The following is a 21,724-nucleotide window of genomic DNA, read 5'->3' as shown; positions in this document are numbered from 1 at the left end:
TTCCGTGGGAGTGCCTTCCTGACACCTGAGGCCTTACCTTTTCTGGCCCCGGCTCTGGGGCCTGGTGCTGAAAGGGAGACACTGAATCCCTTTTCTGGGTAGAAATGGGCTTAGCTGGGCTCCGTGCTGGGAAGCAGGTTTGCAGGGACAGTCAAACCCAAGTACAGGAGAGGATCTGCCGCCCACTGGCTCAGTGGCCTCGGAAAAATTGTTCAACTCAGCCTGGGATGCTCACTTGTGAGGGAAAATAATATTCCCTTATAGCATTAGGGAGTGCCACCACACCCAGCCCTCACCTCCTCAAATGTTGTCTCTTTTCTTTCTGCCCCCAATTCCCTTCTTGGTTTCCTATTTCAAATCCTTGGGCTCCCTTACTCTCCTTGAGCCAGAATCCCATTGGCGGCACTGGGGGCGGAAGTTCTGCTGGGGAGCATCCAGAGGCCTCCATGGCCCCTTCCAAAGTCCCCTGTCCCCTAAGGTTATGGCCCTCTAGTATACTTTCCAGAAAATAAGTCCCGCACCGGCATGCCCCAGAGAATGTCTGTGCTGGGCTGAGCTGGTGGGCTACAGTTGGGCACCGAGTAGGGCAGGAGGTTAATTCCGCTTCCATTGTGCATTCTTCCACACGCAGCCTCCGGGAGTGTTCCTCGGGCTACAGAATAAATGTCTTTGCCTCTTCTCACAAACAGATTGGAAATCCCAGTGATAAGCCCCTCATTTCCAGCTCCTTGGCAGTCTGCCACGAATGGAGCTCGCTGGCCTTGATGGCCCTGCCTTACAGAAGAAAAACAAAGGAAGCAAGCAAATATTTGTCAAGCATCGTCTGTGCTGGCTGCCGGGCTAGCCAGGATCACAGCGAAATCAGCACATGAGCCTAGAGCTCTGGCTCTGGGTTCCGGTTTCCTGAGTTCAAGTCCAGAGGAGGAGGCCGACTATGGAGGCAGGAAGTGCAGGCTTGAGTCTTGGGATGATCAGGAGAATGACTCTACCTCTCTGGGCCTCTCTGCGTATAATCCAGGAGAGCGCCCTCCATCCTCATCCCCAGCTCACTGGACTGTCAGTGAGACTGAGTGAGTGAACACGTCATCTGAGGTGACTTCTCCTCAAGCATTTCTGGGCTCAGCATAGTTCATAGGATGTGTCTTTCCATGGAGAAGACACCTTCTCTATGAGTCCTCCGAGCTAACACAGCCGTGCTAAGGCCTCTGGGGCCTAACTGGGGACTTTACCCTTTTCAGGCACCTTTGTGGGAGCTGACCAAATCCGCAATGTGTTAAGCAACGCAACAACTCAGCTCTAGTACAAGTCAAGAACCACTCCTTGGTCCACCCTTCAACCCTCTGCTACATACTTTTGTCCCCCCAATACCTGTACAGACCCCACCTTCCTGCAACCTCACTGCCTGTCTTGTATCTTCTGCCCATTGCCTATCTTGTGTCTTCTGGTCACTGCCTATCTTGTTCTTCTGGTCATTGCCTATCTTGTTCTTCTGGTCACTACCTATCCTATATCTTCTGGTCACTGCCTGTCTTGTATCTTCTGCCCATTGCCCATCTTGTGTCTTCTGATCACTACCTATCTTGTGTCTTCTGATCACTGCCTATCTTGTGCCTTCTGGTCACTGTCTATCTTGTTCTTCTGATCACTGTCTATCTTGTGTCTTCTGGTCACTACCTATCTTGTGCCTTCTGGTCACTGCCTATCTTGTGCCTTCTGGTCACTGCCTATCTTGTGCCTTCTGGTCACTGCCTATCTTGTGTCTTCTGGTCACTGCCTATCTTGTGTCTTCTGGTCACTGCCTATCTTGTCCTTCTGGTCACCTCTCACAGTTCCTTGCACTCTAATAGGCTCATCATCTGCTACTAACTTTGGTAGTGCCCTTGGTTTCCAATCGAAGCCATCATCCATTCTCCACCAGCTTTTGGCTCTTGATTCCTTATGTTCCCAGCATCTGCTTTACTCAACACCATGTACCACACAATCACTGGCCAGGATGCAGGGAGCTGCTTGGGACCTGCAGAGACTGAAGAAGGCCCCTGGGAAAGTAGCTCGGTGGATTCTTGGCCACCTTTCCCCATCTGCTGAGAAGCCCATCAGTCTAGGAGAGGGTGGCCACTGTGGACTCGTTAGGGACTGGAGCACACTGCTTCTGATGAGGTGCATACTCATCCCTAGGCAAGGAGTTTGAGAGGCTGGAAGGCATGTGGGCTCCAAGCAGATGCCAGCAGAACTGGCAGCCAAAGAGACCGACAGTGCTTGGCAGGCAAGCGTGATGGTGTTTTCCGCTCCCTGTGATATCCTGTATCACAGACAGATGCAGTGAACACCCCTGAGGCGTTCCTAAATTCTGGACACAAGACAGTGGGAAGATGCCAAGTAGTTCATGTGCCTGACAGACCACGACGACACCATTTTGACCATGAAACCTCTCCATTAAGCATCACAGACACCCTCCTAGGAGAGACATCATCTCTTTTCACCACGAAAGGAACAGATGCAAGGCCAGAGAGGTTAGGTAATTTCCCTTAGGTCACAGGCAGGAAGAACCTGGTATTTATTTAAAATAACTTATTGAAGATGCAGCTTAGTTGGCAGAGGGATAGCCTGGCATGCACAGAGCCCTGGGTTCAATCCCCAGCATCGTGTCAAATCAGGTGTGGTGGCAAAAGCACCTGTACTTGGGTGTTTGCACTTGGGAGGCAGAGGCAGGAAGATCAGGAATTCAAAACCATCCTTTGCTACATGGCAAATTAGAGGCCAGCCTGAGCTCCATAAGCCCCTGTCTCAAACTATAAAAACAACAACAGTAATGTTATTGTCGATTGAGGTGGAATGAACATAATATAAAATGACCCATTTTTAAGTAACCAGGTAACGGGAACAACCTTACCCTTGCCTTCTTCTCTCCTCAGCTCCTTGCGGCGGAGACCTAACTGGGCCGTCAGGAGTCATCCTGTCACCAAACTACCCAGAACCCTACCCACCAGGCAAGGAGTGTGACTGGAAAGTGACCGTCTCTCCGGACTACGTCATCGCCCTGGTATTTAACATGTATGTACCTTCCCCAGGGTGGGAGACCGAGGGGTTTTGAGAAGCTAGGGTTTTGAGGACCTGGGTGCTCAGGTGAGTACTCATGTGTGTGTGGCAGAGTTCTCAGTTCCAGGGGTAAGACAGAGATGGAGACGGATGGGATGTCCAGTGTTGGCATTGGCCGCCTTCTCTGTCCCAGGCCCTGTGTCAACAGAATCTTTGCAATAGTTTCTGAAGCGGCTAACATTCTTTCTCTTATACTTCTGGAGTTACTAAAATCAGAAAAAAAGCCCCACCTGGGTCCCCCTTCCCTTCCCCCACTGCGTGTTCTCTCCCCAGGGCCTCCCTCCATCCTGATGCCTTGAAAATCTCCAAGACCTTTCCACCTAACCCATGCCCCCCACCTCCATTCCATTCTCAAGCAAGTCTCCATAGATCTGCCCTATCCTGCTTCCCACCCCTAGGGGCACCTGGAGCCACTAAAGCCTGGCTCTGATTAAAACAAAACCAAACCTCCAGCATGGCCTGGGGAAACGGCTTAGTCAGTGTTTGCCATACAAGCCCAAGACTCTGAATTTAAAAGGCTGGGCACAGTGGCCCATGCTTGTAATCTCGATACTGGGGAGGCAGAGATAGGCATCTCCCTGGGGCTCCCAGGCTGGTGAGAAACTCTGTCTCAAAAACCAAGGTGGGCAGCCTTTTGGGGAACAAAGGCCTGAGTTGGGCACTGTCTGTATGTACATATGCCAGCAAACTCCCACGTGTCTTCCCCTCCATCCTGCCCCTGCCTGGCTTGAGCTTTTGTCTTCCATCACAATGGTGTTCTAGTCTTCCTATTGGCCGCTCTGTCCCGACTAGCCTTCCAACGTACTTTCTCCTACAGACGTCTTAAAATCAAAGAAACAAATAGGTCCCTTATTTCTTTATCCTTTACTAAATCTCTCCTGCTTGTGAGCCAGTCTGAATTTCTGAATCAGGATCCTCCTATCCAGCACACACCCACCTCTCCAAGCGGGTCACCATCCATCCTGTGGCAGGAGCTCCAGCCAGACTGAAACTCAGTGGCTTCCTGAGTCTCAAAGACCCTCCCATGCCCTGTAGCCTCACCCCTGCTTCTGTCTCCCCGTGACTGACTTTTCCCTCCTTGTCTCATTGTTGAGAGGCATTTCTTTGCCCAGAATAAACCCAGGCTGGACCAACATGAAGACCTTAGTGGTTCCCTCCCTGGAGACCGTACATTTTGTGGACCTTATAGTATACACTCCTGGCCATTCTGTACAGTCAGGAGAGGGACCTACTGTAGCTGTGGTTTTTGTGTTTAATGAGTAAATTCATTAAGTGTACAGCAAGTTGATGTAAAATAATAATGAATGAACGAGAGAGCAAACCGTCATCAAATCAGGCACTCAAAGCACCCAGCAGAAATCAACTGTTTAAGGAGATCCCGGTAGAGCCCGTCCCAGATGGAGCAGCGTGTCCCTTCTGGTGAGGTATTCAAGTGAGAGAAGAAAGAGCAACAGACAGAGATAACACCTTCAAATAAGATGCTCACAGCATCCAACAGAAACTAACTGAGAAAGTTGAGGCAGCTGGGGTTCCCAGTGAGCTTTTGGCCCATGGATAAGCATCTCATGGCTGTGAGCTTTTGCCCAGATGGTGAGCATCCCATGGCTGTGAGCTTTTGCCCAGTGGTTGAGCCTTCCATGGCTGTGAGGTTTTGCCCAGTGGGTCAGCATTCCCTGGCTGTAGATAGACTTCTGCCATCTCTTTCCCACGGTAGGCATTTTTGTGTCACGGGATAAGGAACTTGGGGGGAGCACTGGATCTGAAATGCGGGAGTGGGGGATGCAGCCCCACTTTGAGAGTCAGCTTCTCAGAGAGCTCAAGTGGCACATGGCAGTCTACCAACATAGCGAACATTACAGTAACAGACCAGCCGCTGCTTCTTCCAGCACCAGCGGCTCTGGAAAGCAAGGCACATGTGAGCATGCCCCGTCCTTGGCACCAGACACAGGCAGGCATCTGGAGGGGGCTCAGTTAAAAATTCAATGACATGAAGAAGGTAGGGACAGGGACAGGCAGAAAAATGCTGGTTCCACCGGCGTACTCATGACTGTATTCCCAGCTCTGAAGCAGGATAGCAAGGAGTTCAAGAGTTCAAGGCCAGCCTGGGCCACAATATGAACCTGTCTCAAAATCACAGAAAAATAAAAAAAAAAAAAATGCCAGATCATTCTACAATTTGTGACCAAGACAGACTCAGCCAGAGACTTTCCATGAAGAGTTTTGAAAGAATGGGTAGTTTCCAGTGTGGAAAGACTCCATGTATAAAGGACACACGTCTGCTTCCAAACTCCCACACTGTTTCCTTACTCACTTCACCCTCTTTGATGGGGCCTGATTGAGTCCCTGTCTACACCACCTGTAGGGTAGAAGGCCACTTCTTTCTCAGTCCGACCAAATGGTGCATCGCAGTGTCCCCCACCTGTTCCCGGGCATGAGCGCCTTTGCATCAGAAATTTGTTTTCTGAAAACACATTTACTTCTCTATTATTTTCATCTTTTTCCCACTTGACTTCGTATACATTGCCTTTATTGGGCACGGGCTTGAAAGCAGAATCATGCATCAGAGAGCTGGTCCACGCTAAGAGTTATCAGATAGACCACATGGAGTTCCCAGTGGGGTGAACCAGTTAACACAACACTCCATCAGGGCATACGGAATGCTAAGACCACAGTTCCCTATGTCTGTCATTTTCCCGTTATGGCCACTCTAGGCAGGCCTCATGTGTCCCACAGTAGCTATGAATGTGTCCTGACTTATTTGTAGATGACAACAATCGTGTCACTATATCAAAAGATGCCCCTGCCAGGTACCCTAGGGGGATACATTACCTCCACGAACTCCAATTCTCAATTTGCTAAACCAAGAAAGACTTAGTGTGGCTTTTCATCCTACACTTGGCTCAGGGTAGCTCAAAGACATCTAGAGGTGACGCTAGGATCCAAGTGGTAACAGATGCTGATGAGCTCCGTGGCTGGCCTGAGAGGGAGGGAGGAAAGTGGGCTTTTCATGGTGGCAGGTCCTTGCTGCAGATGACTCCGGGGGTAACTCTGTGCTCCTACCAAAGCCGGTGCAAGGAGCACGACAGCCGAGCGCCTGTGTCCAGTACGAGCTCTGGGGTCAGACCTGCCACTTTGGCCCCCTCTTGTCTGGAGTTGGCAATTTGCTTTCCCTCCTGCATGAGCAAAACCTAAAGTCTTTGGCTACAGAACTGAGAACATTCACCGACTAGAATCTACCACCTGTGCCCCAAATCACATTTAGTAGCATCCCTCCTGACTGGAAAGTCTCCGGGGTCTCAGTTTTCAGGGTCGGGTCCCATGTGATGATGGGCTTGCTTTCTGGGAGGCCGCAGCGAAAGCCTGTTTGACCTTACCAGGGTGGGGATGGGCTGTTTTTGTTCTCCAGATTTAACTTGGAGCCTGGCTATGATTTTCTCCACATCTACGATGGACGGGACTCTCTCAGCCCTCTCATAGGAAGCTTCTATGGCTCCCAGCTCCCGGGCCGCATCGAAAGCAGCAGCAACAGCCTCTTCCTCGCCTTCCGCAGTGACGCATCTGTGAGCAATGCTGGCTTCGTCATTGACTACACAGGTAAGGGCCTGGTGCTGGCAAGCCCCAAGAGTAGGGTCAGTGGAAGAGCAATGTAGTACTGTAGGGAAGAGATTGGTTAGACCACAGGGAGCCTGCAGGTCCCTTACAGAGGATGTCATCCCTGAGAGACACCCCCCACCATGGCTTAGTCTTACATATTCACATACCCCAGGGCTAAGAGAGTGTGGGAGTAGCATTCTTTTGACACCCTGCTTCTGTTTTCAAATCACTGTTTCTCTTCCCCCCCCTTCTCTATAACGGTCATTCCTAACTCTACTTCAGCCTCATAGTCTCCCTTGATACCCATCAGCTAACACCTTCCTGGGCGTTTCCATCCATTGTAGGGGTTCATGTTGAATCTCAGTCTTCCTCTAGATCCCAGCCAGAGCCTCCCACCATCTTGGGAAACTGCCCATGTCTTATTTCATCTCCTGTTGCTATAACAAATACCTGAAGCTTTGTAGTTAAAGCAAAAAGGGTTATCTAGTTATCATAGTTTCAGACTGAAAGTCCAAGATTGGTTCTGGTCTTCTGGGTGGGGGGGGGAGAGAGCAGCCCCACAGTGAAGGGAACCCATGCATCAGAGATTACATGGCCAGAGAGATGGACAGAAAGCTGGAAGGATACAGGAACCAGGCTTCCTGCTCCTATGACCACCCAAGATAATGGAGGGACCCTTGGAATTGCTTTAATCCTTTATAAAGGCATCACCCCTCCCCCCCGACCTGATCACCCTTAGGAAATGCCACCACTTAAAGGGTTCACAAGCACCTCAACATCATCACACTGGATAACAAGTGCCAACCTTTGGGGCGAGCATGCAAACCACAGCCGAGCTGTCTCAGCCCAGTTAGACAGAGCAGCCTGTGAAAATCTAGGGCCCTAGTGCTCCAACACTGGCTCTTTGTCACAGACTGGCTGCCACCTGATACATCTGATGGTGTCCTGTTATCCTGCCTTTCCCATTCATGTACTGCTAATGGATTTTGGAATTAAGTCAGTGGATATTGGAGAGGTCAAAAGAAGTTGATGGGTTCTTTCCTAAAGATAACAAATATTTTAGATAATAAATATTTCCCTGTCATAGGTTCTCAGCTGCCCTTGGAGGGCTCAAATAACCATAGAACAAAACATAAAGGAATGGTCACGGGCACGTGTTGAAAACCCAGTTGGGGTATAGCAGGGTGTGATGTGGCGATGACTCAGTCAGTAAGGCACTGGCACACACAAGGACCTGTGTTTGGGTCCCAAGCACCCATATATAAAACCAGTGAGCTGGAGAGACGACACTATGGGTAAGAACACATGGAGAGCAAACATAAGGATCTCAGTTCAGATCCCAGAATGCACATTAAAAACCAGGCATGGCCACCCGCCCACCCACCCACTTGTGACCTTAGTCCAGTGAGGGATAGAGATGGGAGGAGTGCTAACACATGGCTAGATGCCAGCCTAGCTTCAAGATCAACCAGGGAGTCCGCATCGAGGGAATAACATAGAAAGTGGTAGAACAGGACACCAGATGTCATCTTTTGGTGTATACCCACACACAAACGTGTACATATGCCACACACAAACGTGTACATATGCTGCACACAAACGTGTACATATGCCGCACACAAACGTATACATATGCCGCACACAAATGTGCATACACCATGCACAAATGTGTACATATGCCACACACAAATGTGCATATACCATATGCACGCATATGTAAGTATTTTAGGTCAGCTTGTCACACTCAGCTCTTCCCTTGGAAGGCTAAAGCAGCCACGGGCAAAGTAGAAAGAAATGTGCATAACCATATGTCAATCAAACCTCACAAAAAATAGCTGAGGTCCCTGCCTGGCAAGAGCATAGCCTGCCAGTTAACTGGAATTAGTTCATGTTTACTACTTAATAATTGGGTGACCTTAGGTGGTGGCTTACCTCTCACTTCTTCATTCATAAAATGACGGCAGGAAAATTCCTTCCCAGCAAAGTTACAAATCTCGATGGTCCTGTGCATTAAAGTCATTGGTACAGTACCTGGCATGTATCAGATGCCCTGTGCTCTTCAGAGGTGATGAACAGACAGATATGTCCATATATATATATATATATATATATATATATATATATATATATATGAAAGAGTGAGAGAGTGATGTATTAGCCTAATGCCCAGAATGTTCCAGGTACTCTAGAGAACCCGTTCCCTTCCTCTTACCATCATCGAGGTTCAACCGGGCCTCGTCAGCCTTTGTGTACAAACAGGCTCATGTTACCCTTTAAAATTAAAATTTTTCTGGCTCACACTTTCCACCTGCATAGTATAGGGCCCCAGCCACTTTTAAATTGTCCTTTAATTAAACATTTCTGGTGGCCCCTGAGAACACCACATATGTGTTCACAAATAATGCTAGCCACGATTGTCACCTAGCCCATGTTTATCCACTGCCAATACTCCCTGGGTATTTCTTATCCACCAACTTGTTTGACCCCTTTCATTGTCTGCCATTGACATGCGCAGTTCTGGGAGATGTGCGGAGCATGGGATGCAGTAGTTTTCTTGTCGCAGGAGCAGGCCTGGGGGACGGACATCGTCCTGTTCTCTTGTCTTAGCTTTTTCCTATTGCTGTGATAAAACATGCTAACGAAAGCAATGGACGGGAGAGGGGGGTTGCCCTGGCCCACAGTTCGAGGGTGCAAACCATCCCAGTGGGGAGTCAACAACGTGGACAGAGTTTGAAGCAGCTGTTCAGATCACATCCACAGTCAGAAAACGGGGTACGGGGGCCCATGGCATTGCGCAATTCCATTTTCCATTTCTATAGTCTAGGATTCCACAGTGGACAGGTCTTCCCACCTCAGGTAACAGAATCAAGAGAATCGCCCAGGCACACCATCTCCCAGGTGACTCTAAATTCTGTCAAGCTAATCATTAACCCTAGAATGACACCTCTCTTCTTTGAGAATCGCCAATTTTGTTAGACTGTCTGGCCAACAAGCAGGAATCCAAATGGCTCCAGTCCTCCCGGCACTGGGGTTACACCGACACATGCCCAGTTTCTTAGATGAGTGCTGGGGATCTGGACTCAGGCCCTCACTCCTGTGTGGCAAGCGTATTACCAGCTGAGCCATCTCCCCAGCTCCAAGTAATTGTAGTTTTAAGGAACTTCCCGAAGAAGATGTCACCGTGAAAGCAACATTGACAAGACCTGATGGAAGTGAGATGGGAACCTTATCCAGATGTGGGGATGGACTGTGCACAGAGGCTTGTGAGTCAGGAGCAAGTCAGCAAAGGAACAGCAGGGGGTGACGTCACAGAGGGAATAGAGGGGGCAGCATCTGCAGGGCCCTTGTAGGCCTGAAGGATTTTGACTTCTATGAGGAAAGCAGAAAGTCTTGCTTGTGTTTTCCATCTCCTAGGCCAGACCTGACTGCCCAAGAGACTGGGATATGTAGGTCTTACCTGGTGTCCATCTTTGAAACTGGCAGAGGTACTACAAGTGATTCGGACTCTGCGTGAGCTTGGTTTCAATTTCTTAGTTTCAAATATGATTTGACTCATTATGAATTTATGGTCACAGTTCATCATATCTCTGCTATTGGAATGTGGGTCATCCAGTGGCCATTTATAGTCTAGCCAGAGCCTCAGGCATAAGGAAAGACCAGAATTGATGCAGGGGTCAGGGTGAAGTACCATAGAGCACACAGGATGCTGAGGAGGGGCCCTTTGCCTGGCAAGTGAAGCTTCTCTGGGCTTAGTGAGCCCCAGCTGTGCACTCAGGACTGCTGCGTGTTCAGCTGTGTGGGGAAGACTTGAAGAGCAGGGAAATTAGAAGGGCTCCAATGTAAGAGCTGATGGACATGACAGGATTATAGACGCTCGGGGTCCTGTTCCATCACTCAACAGGCTGATTGGCAGCTAAGTGACAGCCTCGAGCAATGACTGCCATGTGTATATGCATTCTAAAAGGTACCCTGGTGACAGGAAGTGCCCTCAGAAACATTCATCGTGAGCCAGTCATCTCTGAACTCTGGTGTCTTCTCTGCCAGTCCTTCCCTCCTTAGCTCCACTTGTTCTGTCTCAGAGCACTTCCGGCAAAGCCGCTGGCACACGAAGAATTGCGCGGTGTCCTTGCCCTACATCGACACTCTGACCAAACCCTGAGGACCAGTGACAGGTTCCTGGTGCCATCTGCCCTCAGCTGTGTCCTGCCACTGCCTAGCTGACAGTCCTGGTGACAAGGATGAGAAAAAGCTGCCGCGGGGAGCAGAGTAAGGGCTGCCTTCCAGGACGGCTTTGGATTTCTTTGGGGAAAAAGACCATGGTGTCAGTTCTTCTTCAGAAACCCGGGCCCCAGCTGGTACCCCCAGCACTGAGGAAACACCAAGTATTGTGCAGAAAAATGTCAAAAGAATAAATGGCTTGGGTACATCCACAGTTGCCTGCCTACAGAGACTGTTGCTTTATCTCCGACACAGCGGCTGTACCTGATTCTACTGATATTGTAACTACCATCTGTGCCCCCCCCAAAGCTTCTGCAGTCACTGCCATCCTGCTCAGGTCTTGGCCTGACAGGACTTACTGTCCCACTGGCACCTGGCCCTGCTGCTGCCACCAAATGCAGTTTTTAGCTAAGTGTCTCTTATTTATTTACCAATAAAGACTAGGGAGTCAGATGTTGGGGTGAAAACCCGCTAGCTCAGAGGGGCAGAGAAGCAACCAACTGACCTGTTTTGGCCAGAGACCCAGCAAGAGAGCATCTCTCCAGTCATCCCAAACCAAAAAGGCCATGAATCTCTAAATCCCTCCCTACTCTTTCCTGTGCATCTCTCTATCCGTATTCCTGGCTCCTTCATACTCTCTATGGTCAATTCCTGTCAACTAGTCACCGGCTCTGCCCTCTGCTCCAAGGTTGATTTTGTTAACACAGTCTTGAGGTTTCACACTGTAATCAATTATCCTGCAACAGAAAACACCTAAGAGTCTTGTGACCAGGCAGAAACACTTGGTATCCAGTGAAACCCATATTGGAGCTTTTGATATCACAGGGGTTTGGGGCATCCAACCAGATGTGGGGTGAGGTTTCCCACATCCTCCCTAGATCTAGGGTTAGTGCCCTATATGTGAGCCTGAGGAACAGACATCAGCTCCACCCTCAGGCCAGCACAGTGTAGAAAAAGATCTGGAGAAAAAGATGATTCCAAATGCTGGGCATTGCCAGGCTTGTGACTGGAGATAGGAAGCCAAGGAAACCTAACCTATACCAGTCGGGGGTGAGAGAGGAGCCAGGAGCCAGGCCCGAGCACTGACTGACCCCTGCCTTCCCCCAGGGTGTGGGAAGTGGCGTAAGCTCACTGCAGGCACAGCAGTACTCGCTCCCCTTGAGAACGTCAGCAAAGAGATGGACAAGAATGTCCAAGGTGAAGACTTCACTATTCCTCTGTGACTCACAGGGTTGGAGAGCATCAGCCCTGAAGGCCATCCCTGACCTCAGCTCTCTGAGGTGTTTCAGGACACACAAGGAAATTGACTGGTCATCCTCAGCCCTTCTTTGATGCTCATAAGTCTCTAATGAGCCCTCCCCTCCCCCTCTTTCTCTCTCACTCGCTCTGTCTGTCTCTCTGGTTTTCCAGAAAACCCAAGGGAGTCATGTTTTGACCCCGGTTCCATCAAGAACGGCACTCGAGTGGGCTCTGACCTGAAACTGGGCTCCTCCATCACCTACTACTGCCAGGGAGGCTACGAGGTTGAGGGCGCCTCCACCCTGAGCTGCATCCTGGGGCCTGATGGGAAGCCACTGTGGAACAACCCAAGGCCAGTCTGCACCGGTGAGAATAGCCAAGACCTTGGGGATCTAAGCGTCAACAGATGCCTGAGAGGGATGGTGGGCAGAAGGGTCTGGGGGGTGGTGGAAAGCAGGACATGACCTCAAGGGCCCATGCCAGTGTTAACACCTAGAGGGCAAAGACCAATGTGTGCCCTTAGGTGGATTCCAGACTAGGGACCATGTCCTTAGCCTGGGCGGGGCCAGAGGCCCAGGCTGGGAGAAGGGAGGATGAGCAGCTGATGAGATGTCACCAAGTCACCAGGCTCCTCTCTGGCTTCTCTTTCAGCTCCCTGTGGTGGACAGTATGTGGGTTCAGATGGAGTGGTCCTGTCCCCAAACTACCCCCAGAACTATACCAGTGGACAGACCTGCTTGTACTTTGTCACCGTGCCTAAGGACTATGGTAGGGTTTTCTTGACTTGCTTCTGTGTTTTCTGATTCCTCCCATTTTCTTCCAAAATGGCAAGCCCTCTGGGTCCTCCATTGTGAGACCCGGAAGGACAGCCTCTCCGTCGGGACAGAGAGTATCCTGGGATACCAGGAGAAGGCTTTCCAAGAGGAGAAAGAAGTGCACACACAGGCATAGTGTGTCTTGGAGAGAGAGGGGGCAGAGGCGAACTGGTGAAAAGGACTGAGATCGGGGTTTGGGTGGGGGGAATAGAGGATGCACCAGAAGCCTTTGCAAGTCCTCAGTAGCTGCAGCAGCTGTTGTACAGAAAAGAGTTAAGAAATCCGTCTACCTCCAGTGGCCTGCCCTCGGGTGCAGGTGTGAATGTCGTCTTGACCCCTGTGGAGAAGACCGACCAGCCAGGGACTCCCTAGACGTCTGTGTCCTGGTGCCCAGTGTTGTCAGCCTACAACCCTGCCGCAGAAAGGCCCCCTAACTGCTGGCCCCTGCACCAGCAACCCCTCTAATGTCTCTCCTCCTGGCCCTAGATTGGCAGATCCCCATCTCTGCCCCACTCCCCTCAGCCGCAGGCACGTCCTCTGATTTCCATGCCATGTCTCCTCCACAGTGGTGTTTGGCCAGTTTGCCTTCTTCCACACAGCCCTCAACGACATAGTGGAGGTTCACGACGGCTACAGCCAGCACGCCCGGCTCCTCAGCTCACTCTCCGGCTCCCACACAGGTACCCAGGGCCAGCAAGGGATCCGGGTGGGCCAGGGTGGGGGAGAGGGAGTAAGAAGAGACTGAGCCATCCCAGGATTGCTGCCAGGAATGAGGGCCTATACCCATCACGGCCAGAGGGGTGCTATTTTATAATCCCCTACAAATTGTCCACATCAAAAGGGCCACGCATAACGGAGGACCCAGGCACTCCTCAACCTCGTACCCAAACCTCAACTTTTCTTTCCTCTATGAACATTGTGTTTTCACTGTAGGAATTTGGAGCCAAACCAAAATTATCATGGGGAGAATTTTAAACATACACACTCCGAACGAATGTTTGTCACAGTGTAATGTGTGTCCTTCTACTCCTCAGATCCACATAGACTGACTTTTACATATTCCATTGGATAAAAAATATATATATATATTTCATTGTAATTGCTCTTACCATACATTTTCTCTGTCGTTAAGTATCTCTTTTATAATGGGATTTTTAATGCTTCTTACTCGTTTCTCCTATAGTTATTTAAGATTTATATAACAAATTCCCTAGTGCTGTGCATTTAGCTTGCTTCTGCTTTATGAATAATAACTCATTGCATTGTACATATATCTCTATACATATCCCTGACTGCACCTCGGCGTATCTAAGAGTGGCTGAGCAAAGACTACAATGAGATCACTGAGGCTTTTGTGGAGATTGTCAAATAACCCTGATAGAAAGATCTTGCAGCTTTCTTCTCCAAAAGTGAGATCATTTTTAAAAGTTATCTATTTGAAATATACAAACAGTATATCAATTTTTAATTTGCCTTTTTATTGCTGGTGAGGTGGTAACTTTTTTTATATAATGTCTTTATTGGCTCAAGCATTCTCGTTGCAAACTTGTGTTGATTTTTCTATTAGCCCTCATCTTCTTTTTCATGAAGTAGAAACCCTCATGGCTACAGGCAAAATACATCTGATACCAGGGGAATCATATACACTTTAAAAAGCCTTCCCCTCCAGTTTGCTGTTTGCCTTGTAATTTTCTTCGTGGTATGTTTTGATATCAGAAAATTAAAATGCCCCTTGATATCAAATGGATCTTTCTTTCATCATTTATGCCTTTATACAGATAATAACCCCTGTTTTCTGTTTATTCTTTCCGGTTCTATCACTTCGCCTTTATTCCTCTGAATTTTATTTTGACTTTTTATTTGTTACAGAGACTCAAACCAATTAATCAGTTGTCCTGACAGGATTTTGAAAATGTCAAGTTTATATATTCTAATGTTTATGGTGTTTGGGTCTTTTTCTTTACTTTTAATCTATTTCTTCCGAGTGTATATGTCTCCCTGTACAGGTTTTGGCGATTATAAAGCTGTAATGGTACTTGGTGTCACAATAGCTTTTCCAAGATTTACTTTCATTTTATGTGTGGGGGTGTTTTACCTGCGTGTATAGAAGTACAGCACATATGTGCAGTACCCACAGAGACCAGAAGAGGGCACTGGATCCTGCAGAATTGGAGTTAGGTTGGGAACTGTTGTGAGGTGCTAGGAACCGAACTCAGGACCTCTGCAAGAGCCACAAGTGCACTTAACTGCTGAGCCACCTCTCCAGCCCTGCCACAGTAACTTTAAAAGCTGTGTTCCTAATTATCCATGTGGTTGTTCTTTGTTTTGTTTGTTTGTTTTTGAGACAGGTCTTTTTACTTATTCCAAGCCGGCCTCAAAGTTCTCATCCTCCTGACTCCCAGGCACTCAGTACCACAACTAGCTACTGTGACTTTTTAAATTGGCCAGTCTTGCTTGTCACCTGCAAATATTATCTAGAACTATGATGTCAGTTAAAGCATGATTAAAACTCAGAGACAGAAATTGTAGTTCAACCTGAAGGTCAGAAAAGCAAAACAGCTAGCCATTGGCTCTTACCTCTTCCTCAGTCCGAAATGGTGATCCTGCCTCCAGGAATCTCAGAATGAGACCGTGACTGAGAGCTGTCTCCTCCTTCCTTATCATCCTCTCCAGTGCTGGCATTAAGGGCATGCACCATTACCATCTGATTTCTATGGCAAGCTAGTGTGGCTGCTGGGATTAAAGGTGTGTGTCATTGCTGCCTGGTCTGTAAGGCTGGCCAGCGTGGCTGTTTGATTTTTCTGATCTTCAGGCAAGCTTTGTTTATTAAAATACAGATGAAATGGCACTGTAGTCAGTTTTTAAAATGCATAGGGAGAGCACTATGGTTCAGCTGGCAGAGTGCTGGCCCAGCACACACAAAGGCAAGCATGTTCAGTGCCTAGCACCATGTAAGCCTGGCACGATGGTGCGGGTCTGTGATCCCAAAAGCTAGGTGGTAGAAACACAAGAATCAGAAATTCAAGGTCATCCTCAGCTGCATAACAGGTTCAAGGTCATCCTCAGCTGCATAGCAGGTTCAAGGTCATACATGAAACCCTGATGCAAAACAAGAAAAATTACATAAAAATTATCTCTAGAATTTCAAAAAAAATGTATAGCTTATGTTGGAGACATAGGTCTTTATATTATACATCTTTATATTAACCCTTGTGCCCCGCAGGGAATATGATGCGTCTCTATTTATCGGTTAGACACTTTGGGGGTCAGGCTGCCGCTTTCATTTAACCAGTAGCGATTTGTTCCTTTTGTTAGTTTTATTCCCGGCTATCTCATGAGGATTTTAGCTGTCTTTATTGCTCTCTTATTATAAATGGGTTCTTTTTGCCCCCTTTATGTTTTCTAGCTAGTCTGTGCTAATCAATTCTAAGAGTGGCGTTCAGAGTATATTCCTCTTACAGACCCATTGAACTGTCCTCAATAGGGCTAATATCACAGGCTAATTCTTGGCTGCTGGATGAGAGGCACCATCATTTGCAAATAAATTGGCTTCATTGTTTTATTTCCTCTTCCTCCTCCTCCTCGGTCGCTTTTCTTTGATTTCCTTCCATGGCTCCTGTTCTATCCAGGTATATTCTTTTAATTTTGATGCTAATATTTTATCTTTTGGTAAAGTTCATTTCATAACTTCTCTTCATTTTAGTGATGTCACTTATGTAACATGCAAGGATGGTTTTTTTAATGCCCTTGCTCTGGCGCTTATGTTCCAGGTCTCTGGAGCACTGTGCACTGTGTTCACAGCCCCCTTCTCTGCTTGACTGTGCTTGCTAGAGGTTTATGGGAAACCTCTGTTGCTTTGGGGGAATTCTTACTGCTCCCACTTAGCAGTACTTCTATGGAATTTGTTACTTTCTAATTAGCTGCTGCTTTTATTTCGTAAATTCTCTCCTCTGTTGCTTCTTCAAATGACTGTGTTCTTCTCAGCCTGACTTCCTGGATGGAGAGTGTTGTTTGTGCTCTTCCCTGTACAAGAACACACATGTTTACAGTAGCGTGTGAAACACCTTCCACGGAAATTGTGGTATTTGGGGGAGTGGAGGGCTTTTTGTATTTCTGTCGGTCTCCATTTCCATGTTTACTCAGGCTCCTCTCCTCAGTTTCTCTGGGAAAGGAGAGACTTTGCAGGTGAGACAGATGTTTGTGCTGGGATCTGCCAGCCCACTTCCTTCTTGCTAGGGACGGCTTCCTGGTGTGGGAGGGACTTCCTTGCTTTCCCATTCTTTTTGGGCCCGTCTCTAGTTTTCAAGATCGGACACCTGGACTTTATGCTCATGGCCTTCGTAATTATTTTTAAATCATTAATTTCTCATCCAGAGATAAGTTTTGACATTGGCCTTAGGTCGTTATTAACAAGAGTCATCTGAGGTTAGCAATCCTTCCCTGGCAGAATTAGAATTTCTTCCTTGCTGGCTCCTGGCTTCTCTTTCATAGTTTTTTTTTGTTTTTTTTTTTGTTTTTTTTTTTTTTTTTTTTGTGCTCAGAATCATCATCTCTACCTCCCTTCCCTCCCATCTTCTTACTCTCACATACCACATAGACACCAACTTGCTTGCACATCAAGTTATGGGTCACACACTTTCTCTCTCTCTCAAAAAAAAAAAAAAAACTGCGCAGAATGCTCCATTCTATTCCAACATTTCCTACTGGGTTCCAAGCTGAGTTCTCATCATTGCGAATCACCAATGCTTTGCCATCCATGGAGCTTTTGTGTTTCCTTATTTAGAAAATCGAACTAAACTTTTTTTTTTTTTTTTGCCTTTTCTGGTGCTTTTGGCAAGCCGCTGTATTCTGAGCCCCACCTTGGCAAGGATATTTCATCTTAAACTCTTTTCTTTGGGCTGTTTTCCTTTCCCTCTCTGGAATCCCCCATATCAATCAGCTTCTTGGATTTTCCCAGCTATCCTCTGTGTTGCTTGTCATTTCTCCCAAGGCTTTGATCTCTTTGTCATTTTCCTATAGATTCTAAAAGAATACCCCAAATTCACCTCCATGCCATTGCTGGATGTTTGAACATTACACAAGTCACATGTGGGGGTTCCCTGACCCACATGGTAGAGCATCTCCTGCCTTCCCGTGTAGCCTTCGCTCACCTCAGCGCCTGCCTCTACCACATCTTTCTCTGGCGTTGCAGATGTCCTGCTGCATTTGACCTTGTGCAGCCATGACCAGAAACCTTCACTCTGTTCCCCCTTGTAATTCATGTGAAAGAGTTGCTTTGACTTCTAGCACTGGCCCCGTCCCTTACAAGATATCTTGTGGCCAGCAGTTCCTAGGAGAAGGAAGTCTGTGTGTAGCCAGGACTAAAGTCACCTGGGGTCCGCCAGCCATCACTAGGGCCCTCATTCGTAAGACAGGACGACATGGTGGTTCCCTCTGCTCACCCCTATTGAGCGGGAGAGCTGGGAAGGATGGTGATCATGAATGGGGAGATTTTGTCTTCCCAAGGTTCCTTCTGCTTCAGCAGCCAGAAGTTTTCTAGGGCAGTGATTCTTAGGATAAACTTCTCTGGACCACATGTAAATCTAAATGTGCTGAGCTAAAGGTTCTCTCTGATCCCTGTGGCTGGTGGCGCCAAGAGTCTTCCCAGAAGCATCAGTGGGCCTTCTCGGTGACTCCCTGCTGATCTGCACTCCAACCCTCTTCCTGAGCACCGCCTGGCTCTCTGTACTTCCATTCCCTTTTTGAAGATGGAGTCAAGGGTCTCAAAGGTCAAAGAGAGGCAGAGTGGTCATGCCCCTGCCCACCACCACATCCTGTCTGAGCTTCCACAAGCTTCCATGAGCAGTGCTTCATGGCTGTGGGTCCAGCTGATGCTGCCCTGCCCTCCCCTATCTGTACCACACCAAGAAGACCGTGCTTAGGCTGCCCGTGCTGCACTCCTCCGTGCCCTGCATCCTCACAGACTTTTCCTATCTTCTTCACAATGTGATTGGAGGATTGCACATGCCGGGATGCCCGAGATGGTCCCAGCATCCACTGTGCTGTGCCTTCAGCGTCCCGACAAGCACTGCCTTTCCTCTCAGAGATGTGCTAGTCTGAGTCATACATCTCTTATCGCTTCCAGGGGTGTCTGGGAAAGGCCAGAGCTTTCAGATGACCTGATGCCTCCCTTCCCCACAAGCCAGCGTCTGATTTTTATGTTTTTATTTTTAATCGGTCTGATTTCACTTTTCCAAGCAAACTTCCAGCCAGCATGGTAACAGCCATTCTCTCCAGCCCCATAAATCCATACATTTTTAGCAGCCTCCTCATTTCTGGACAGGTCATGTAATTTTCCAAACCTCTTTATCTTGCTTTGTAAACGAGGGTGCTGAGCTCTGACATGCTAGCCTCACAGTGACCGAAGACCAAGGGAGAGCATGGATTAAAAAAAAAAAAAAAAAAATCATCTCTAGTTTTTTGTTGTTGTTGTTTTTGTTGTTTTGTTTTGTTTTGTTTTTTAAGCCGGGACCTTATATAGCCAAATATGGTCTCAGACATGCTATGTAACTAGGGATGAAGGATGTCCTTTAGCTTATGATCCTCCTGCACACCTCTCTTCCCAGTTTACACGGTGCTGGAGGCTCAAACCCAGAGTTTTGTTCACAGTAAGTAAGCACTCTACCGAAGGATCCCCATCCCCAACGCCCATCTGTGAGCTGCACTGTGAGGTGCAGCCTGTGAGTTAGGTAGCAGCGAGTCCTGGACTGTGGAGGGCTTCACTGTGTGCAACATGGCTGCCCCACCTTCCCAGCCTGAATTCCACCTGCTGGGCATCACAACCAGGCTCACTCCTTTCCTTTCTCCTCACTCTTCTCTGCAGGAGAGTCGCTGCCCTTGGCCACCTCCAATCAAATTCTCATTAAGTTCAGCGCCAAAGGCCAAGTACCAGCCAGGGGGTTCCATTTTGTCTACCAAGGTATGTGTAGTGTGTGGACCTTGGAGGGTCAGATGTCATCTCAGTGACTTTGTGTCCTGAGGAACAGAGACCTTTTTTACCTCCCATCTGCACCTCCCTATGAGGACTTTGGGTGGGGAGCACTTACTATGTGGGGGACAATTTCCTGACATTCATTTGACTGTATACATCTGCTTACCCAAGCAACAGTTTCTGGGCTAAATCCTATGCTGAATTTGGAAGGAAACCACACATGGGTAGTAAATTCCTTTCCTCCCCTGACCCATGCCCCATGCTTACTCAATGTCTAGTACATCTCTGATGGTGCTGGGGACACCGTCCCAGCCCTCTTATCCCAAGGAGCTTGGTTTTGTCTGCCGTGCATAGTAAAGGGACGGGACAAGCCGGGACTCTGATCAGGGAGGTGGCCCCCAGCCGTTCCACTTCTTAGAACCGTCATTTGCCCAAGTATGAAATGAAGGTAGTAAATCCCGGTTGGGTTAAAAGTCCATAACCAGCCAGGCAGTCAGTGTTCATTCTGGGTCACTAAGACCCAACAGGACCTTGGAGCATCTTTGCTTTTCCCTGCCCAACAACAACCTCGTTGTTAAGGCCACCAGTCTCTAAGCAAGGCCCTCCCTGTTTGTTCTGTACCTGCCCAGGAGGCCATGTCTAGCCCTGTGCAGGGGGAGATCCCGCTACAAGGGCACTACTCCTGATTCCTGCAAGCCACCATTATGCTCAAGTTGTTGACCTGCAGACCCTGGGCAGGGGCTTGAGAGAGCGGGAGGGGGGTGGTGGCAGGGCTTATGTTGCCATTAGGGAACGAGGCCCTGGTAAGAAAGAAGTGTCGCCAAAGGAGCAAAGAAGAAAGAGCTCTGGGGCTTAAGTTTGGGCCCTGGGCCTCTCACTACCATGATTCCTAGAAGCTGTACTGCAATACTGAAGCCCACAGTGTGCCTCAAAATGGACCTTGCCCTGGAAAGTGTCGGTGCCAGCCTGAAAATGTACCCTAAGCTCCCAAGGTCCCCTCCAGCCTTGTCCTGCATGCATCCCTGGGCCAGTTTCTGCCCAGTGAGGCCTGCCCCCTAAGTGCCTTTGTCCCCACAGCGGTGCCCCGAACCAGTGCCACACAGTGCAGCTCTGTGCCCGAACCCCGCTATGGCAAAAGGCTGGGCAGTGACTTCTCCGTGGGGGCCATCATCCGCTTTGAATGCAACTCAGGCTATGCCCTTCAGGGGTCCCCAGAAATCGAGTGTCTCCCGGTACCTGGGGCACTGGCCCAGTGGAATGTCTCTGCACCAACCTGTGTGGGTAAGTGATAGCCAAGATGGAGACCGGGCAAGGAGAGGTGGAGAGATGGGGAGAGGAAGGACTGAGGGCAGACTTCTCTCCCTGACGGACACAGCCAGTCATCAGAGATCCCCAAGGCATGCCTCAGCCCTTCTCAGCCTAAGGAGAGTGGCCCACTCAGGCCGAGTAACTCTGGTTCCACCGGGCATGTGAATACAGAGAGAGAGGGGAAGGAGCTGGAGAGGGAGATCTGTGGAGAGAGGACCACTGTTTGAGGTCAAGTCGCCAAGAACAAGAGGTCCCTAAGGGAGAAGCCAGCATGGCAGGGAGGCTTAGCAGAGGCTAGGGAACCTTACAGGGGGTGGGACTGGGAGGTGAGATTTGGGAGCCGGAGTGGGGGAAAAAAAAACACAAATATGAGTTACAGCAGGCTGGAGATCCTGAGAGAGGTGGGGAGCAGGAGGAGTAAGGGTGGGGGGAGGGGAGAGTCAAAGAGGACAGCACATGGAAGTGGCCCAGAAGAGGCCAAGAT

The 21,724-nt window shown here is 48.8% G+C and overlaps 1 protein-coding gene across 7 annotated transcripts in view; it reads left to right on the top strand.

The window, feature by feature from the left end:
- Window positions 1–21,724, top strand: part of Csmd2 (CUB and Sushi multiple domains 2) — a 543,351-nt gene that overhangs the window by 433,614 nt on the left and 88,013 nt on the right. For all 7 annotated transcript variants that reach the window (XM_057784126.1, XM_057784125.1, XM_057784122.1 and 4 more), the window contains 7 exons: window positions 2,913–3,051; window positions 6,503–6,690; window positions 12,319–12,513; window positions 12,799–12,915; window positions 13,529–13,642; window positions 19,825–19,920; window positions 21,010–21,213. In XM_057784126.1, the coding sequence (XP_057640109.1) occupies window positions 2,913–3,051; window positions 6,503–6,690; window positions 12,319–12,513; window positions 12,799–12,915; window positions 13,529–13,642; window positions 19,825–19,920; window positions 21,010–21,213 (1,053 nt within the window). The remainder of the gene's footprint in view (window positions 1–2,912; window positions 3,052–6,502; window positions 6,691–12,318; window positions 12,514–12,798; window positions 12,916–13,528; window positions 13,643–19,824; window positions 19,921–21,009; window positions 21,214–21,724) is intronic.

This window comes from Chionomys nivalis, chromosome 11, assembly GCF_950005125.1.
Source record: "Chionomys nivalis chromosome 11, mChiNiv1.1, whole genome shotgun sequence".
Classification (NCBI taxonomy): Eukaryota; Metazoa; Chordata; class Mammalia; order Rodentia; family Cricetidae; genus Chionomys; species Chionomys nivalis.
The sequence above is the reverse complement of the archived record's forward strand: the minus strand, read 5'-3'. Positions and strand labels throughout refer to the sequence as shown.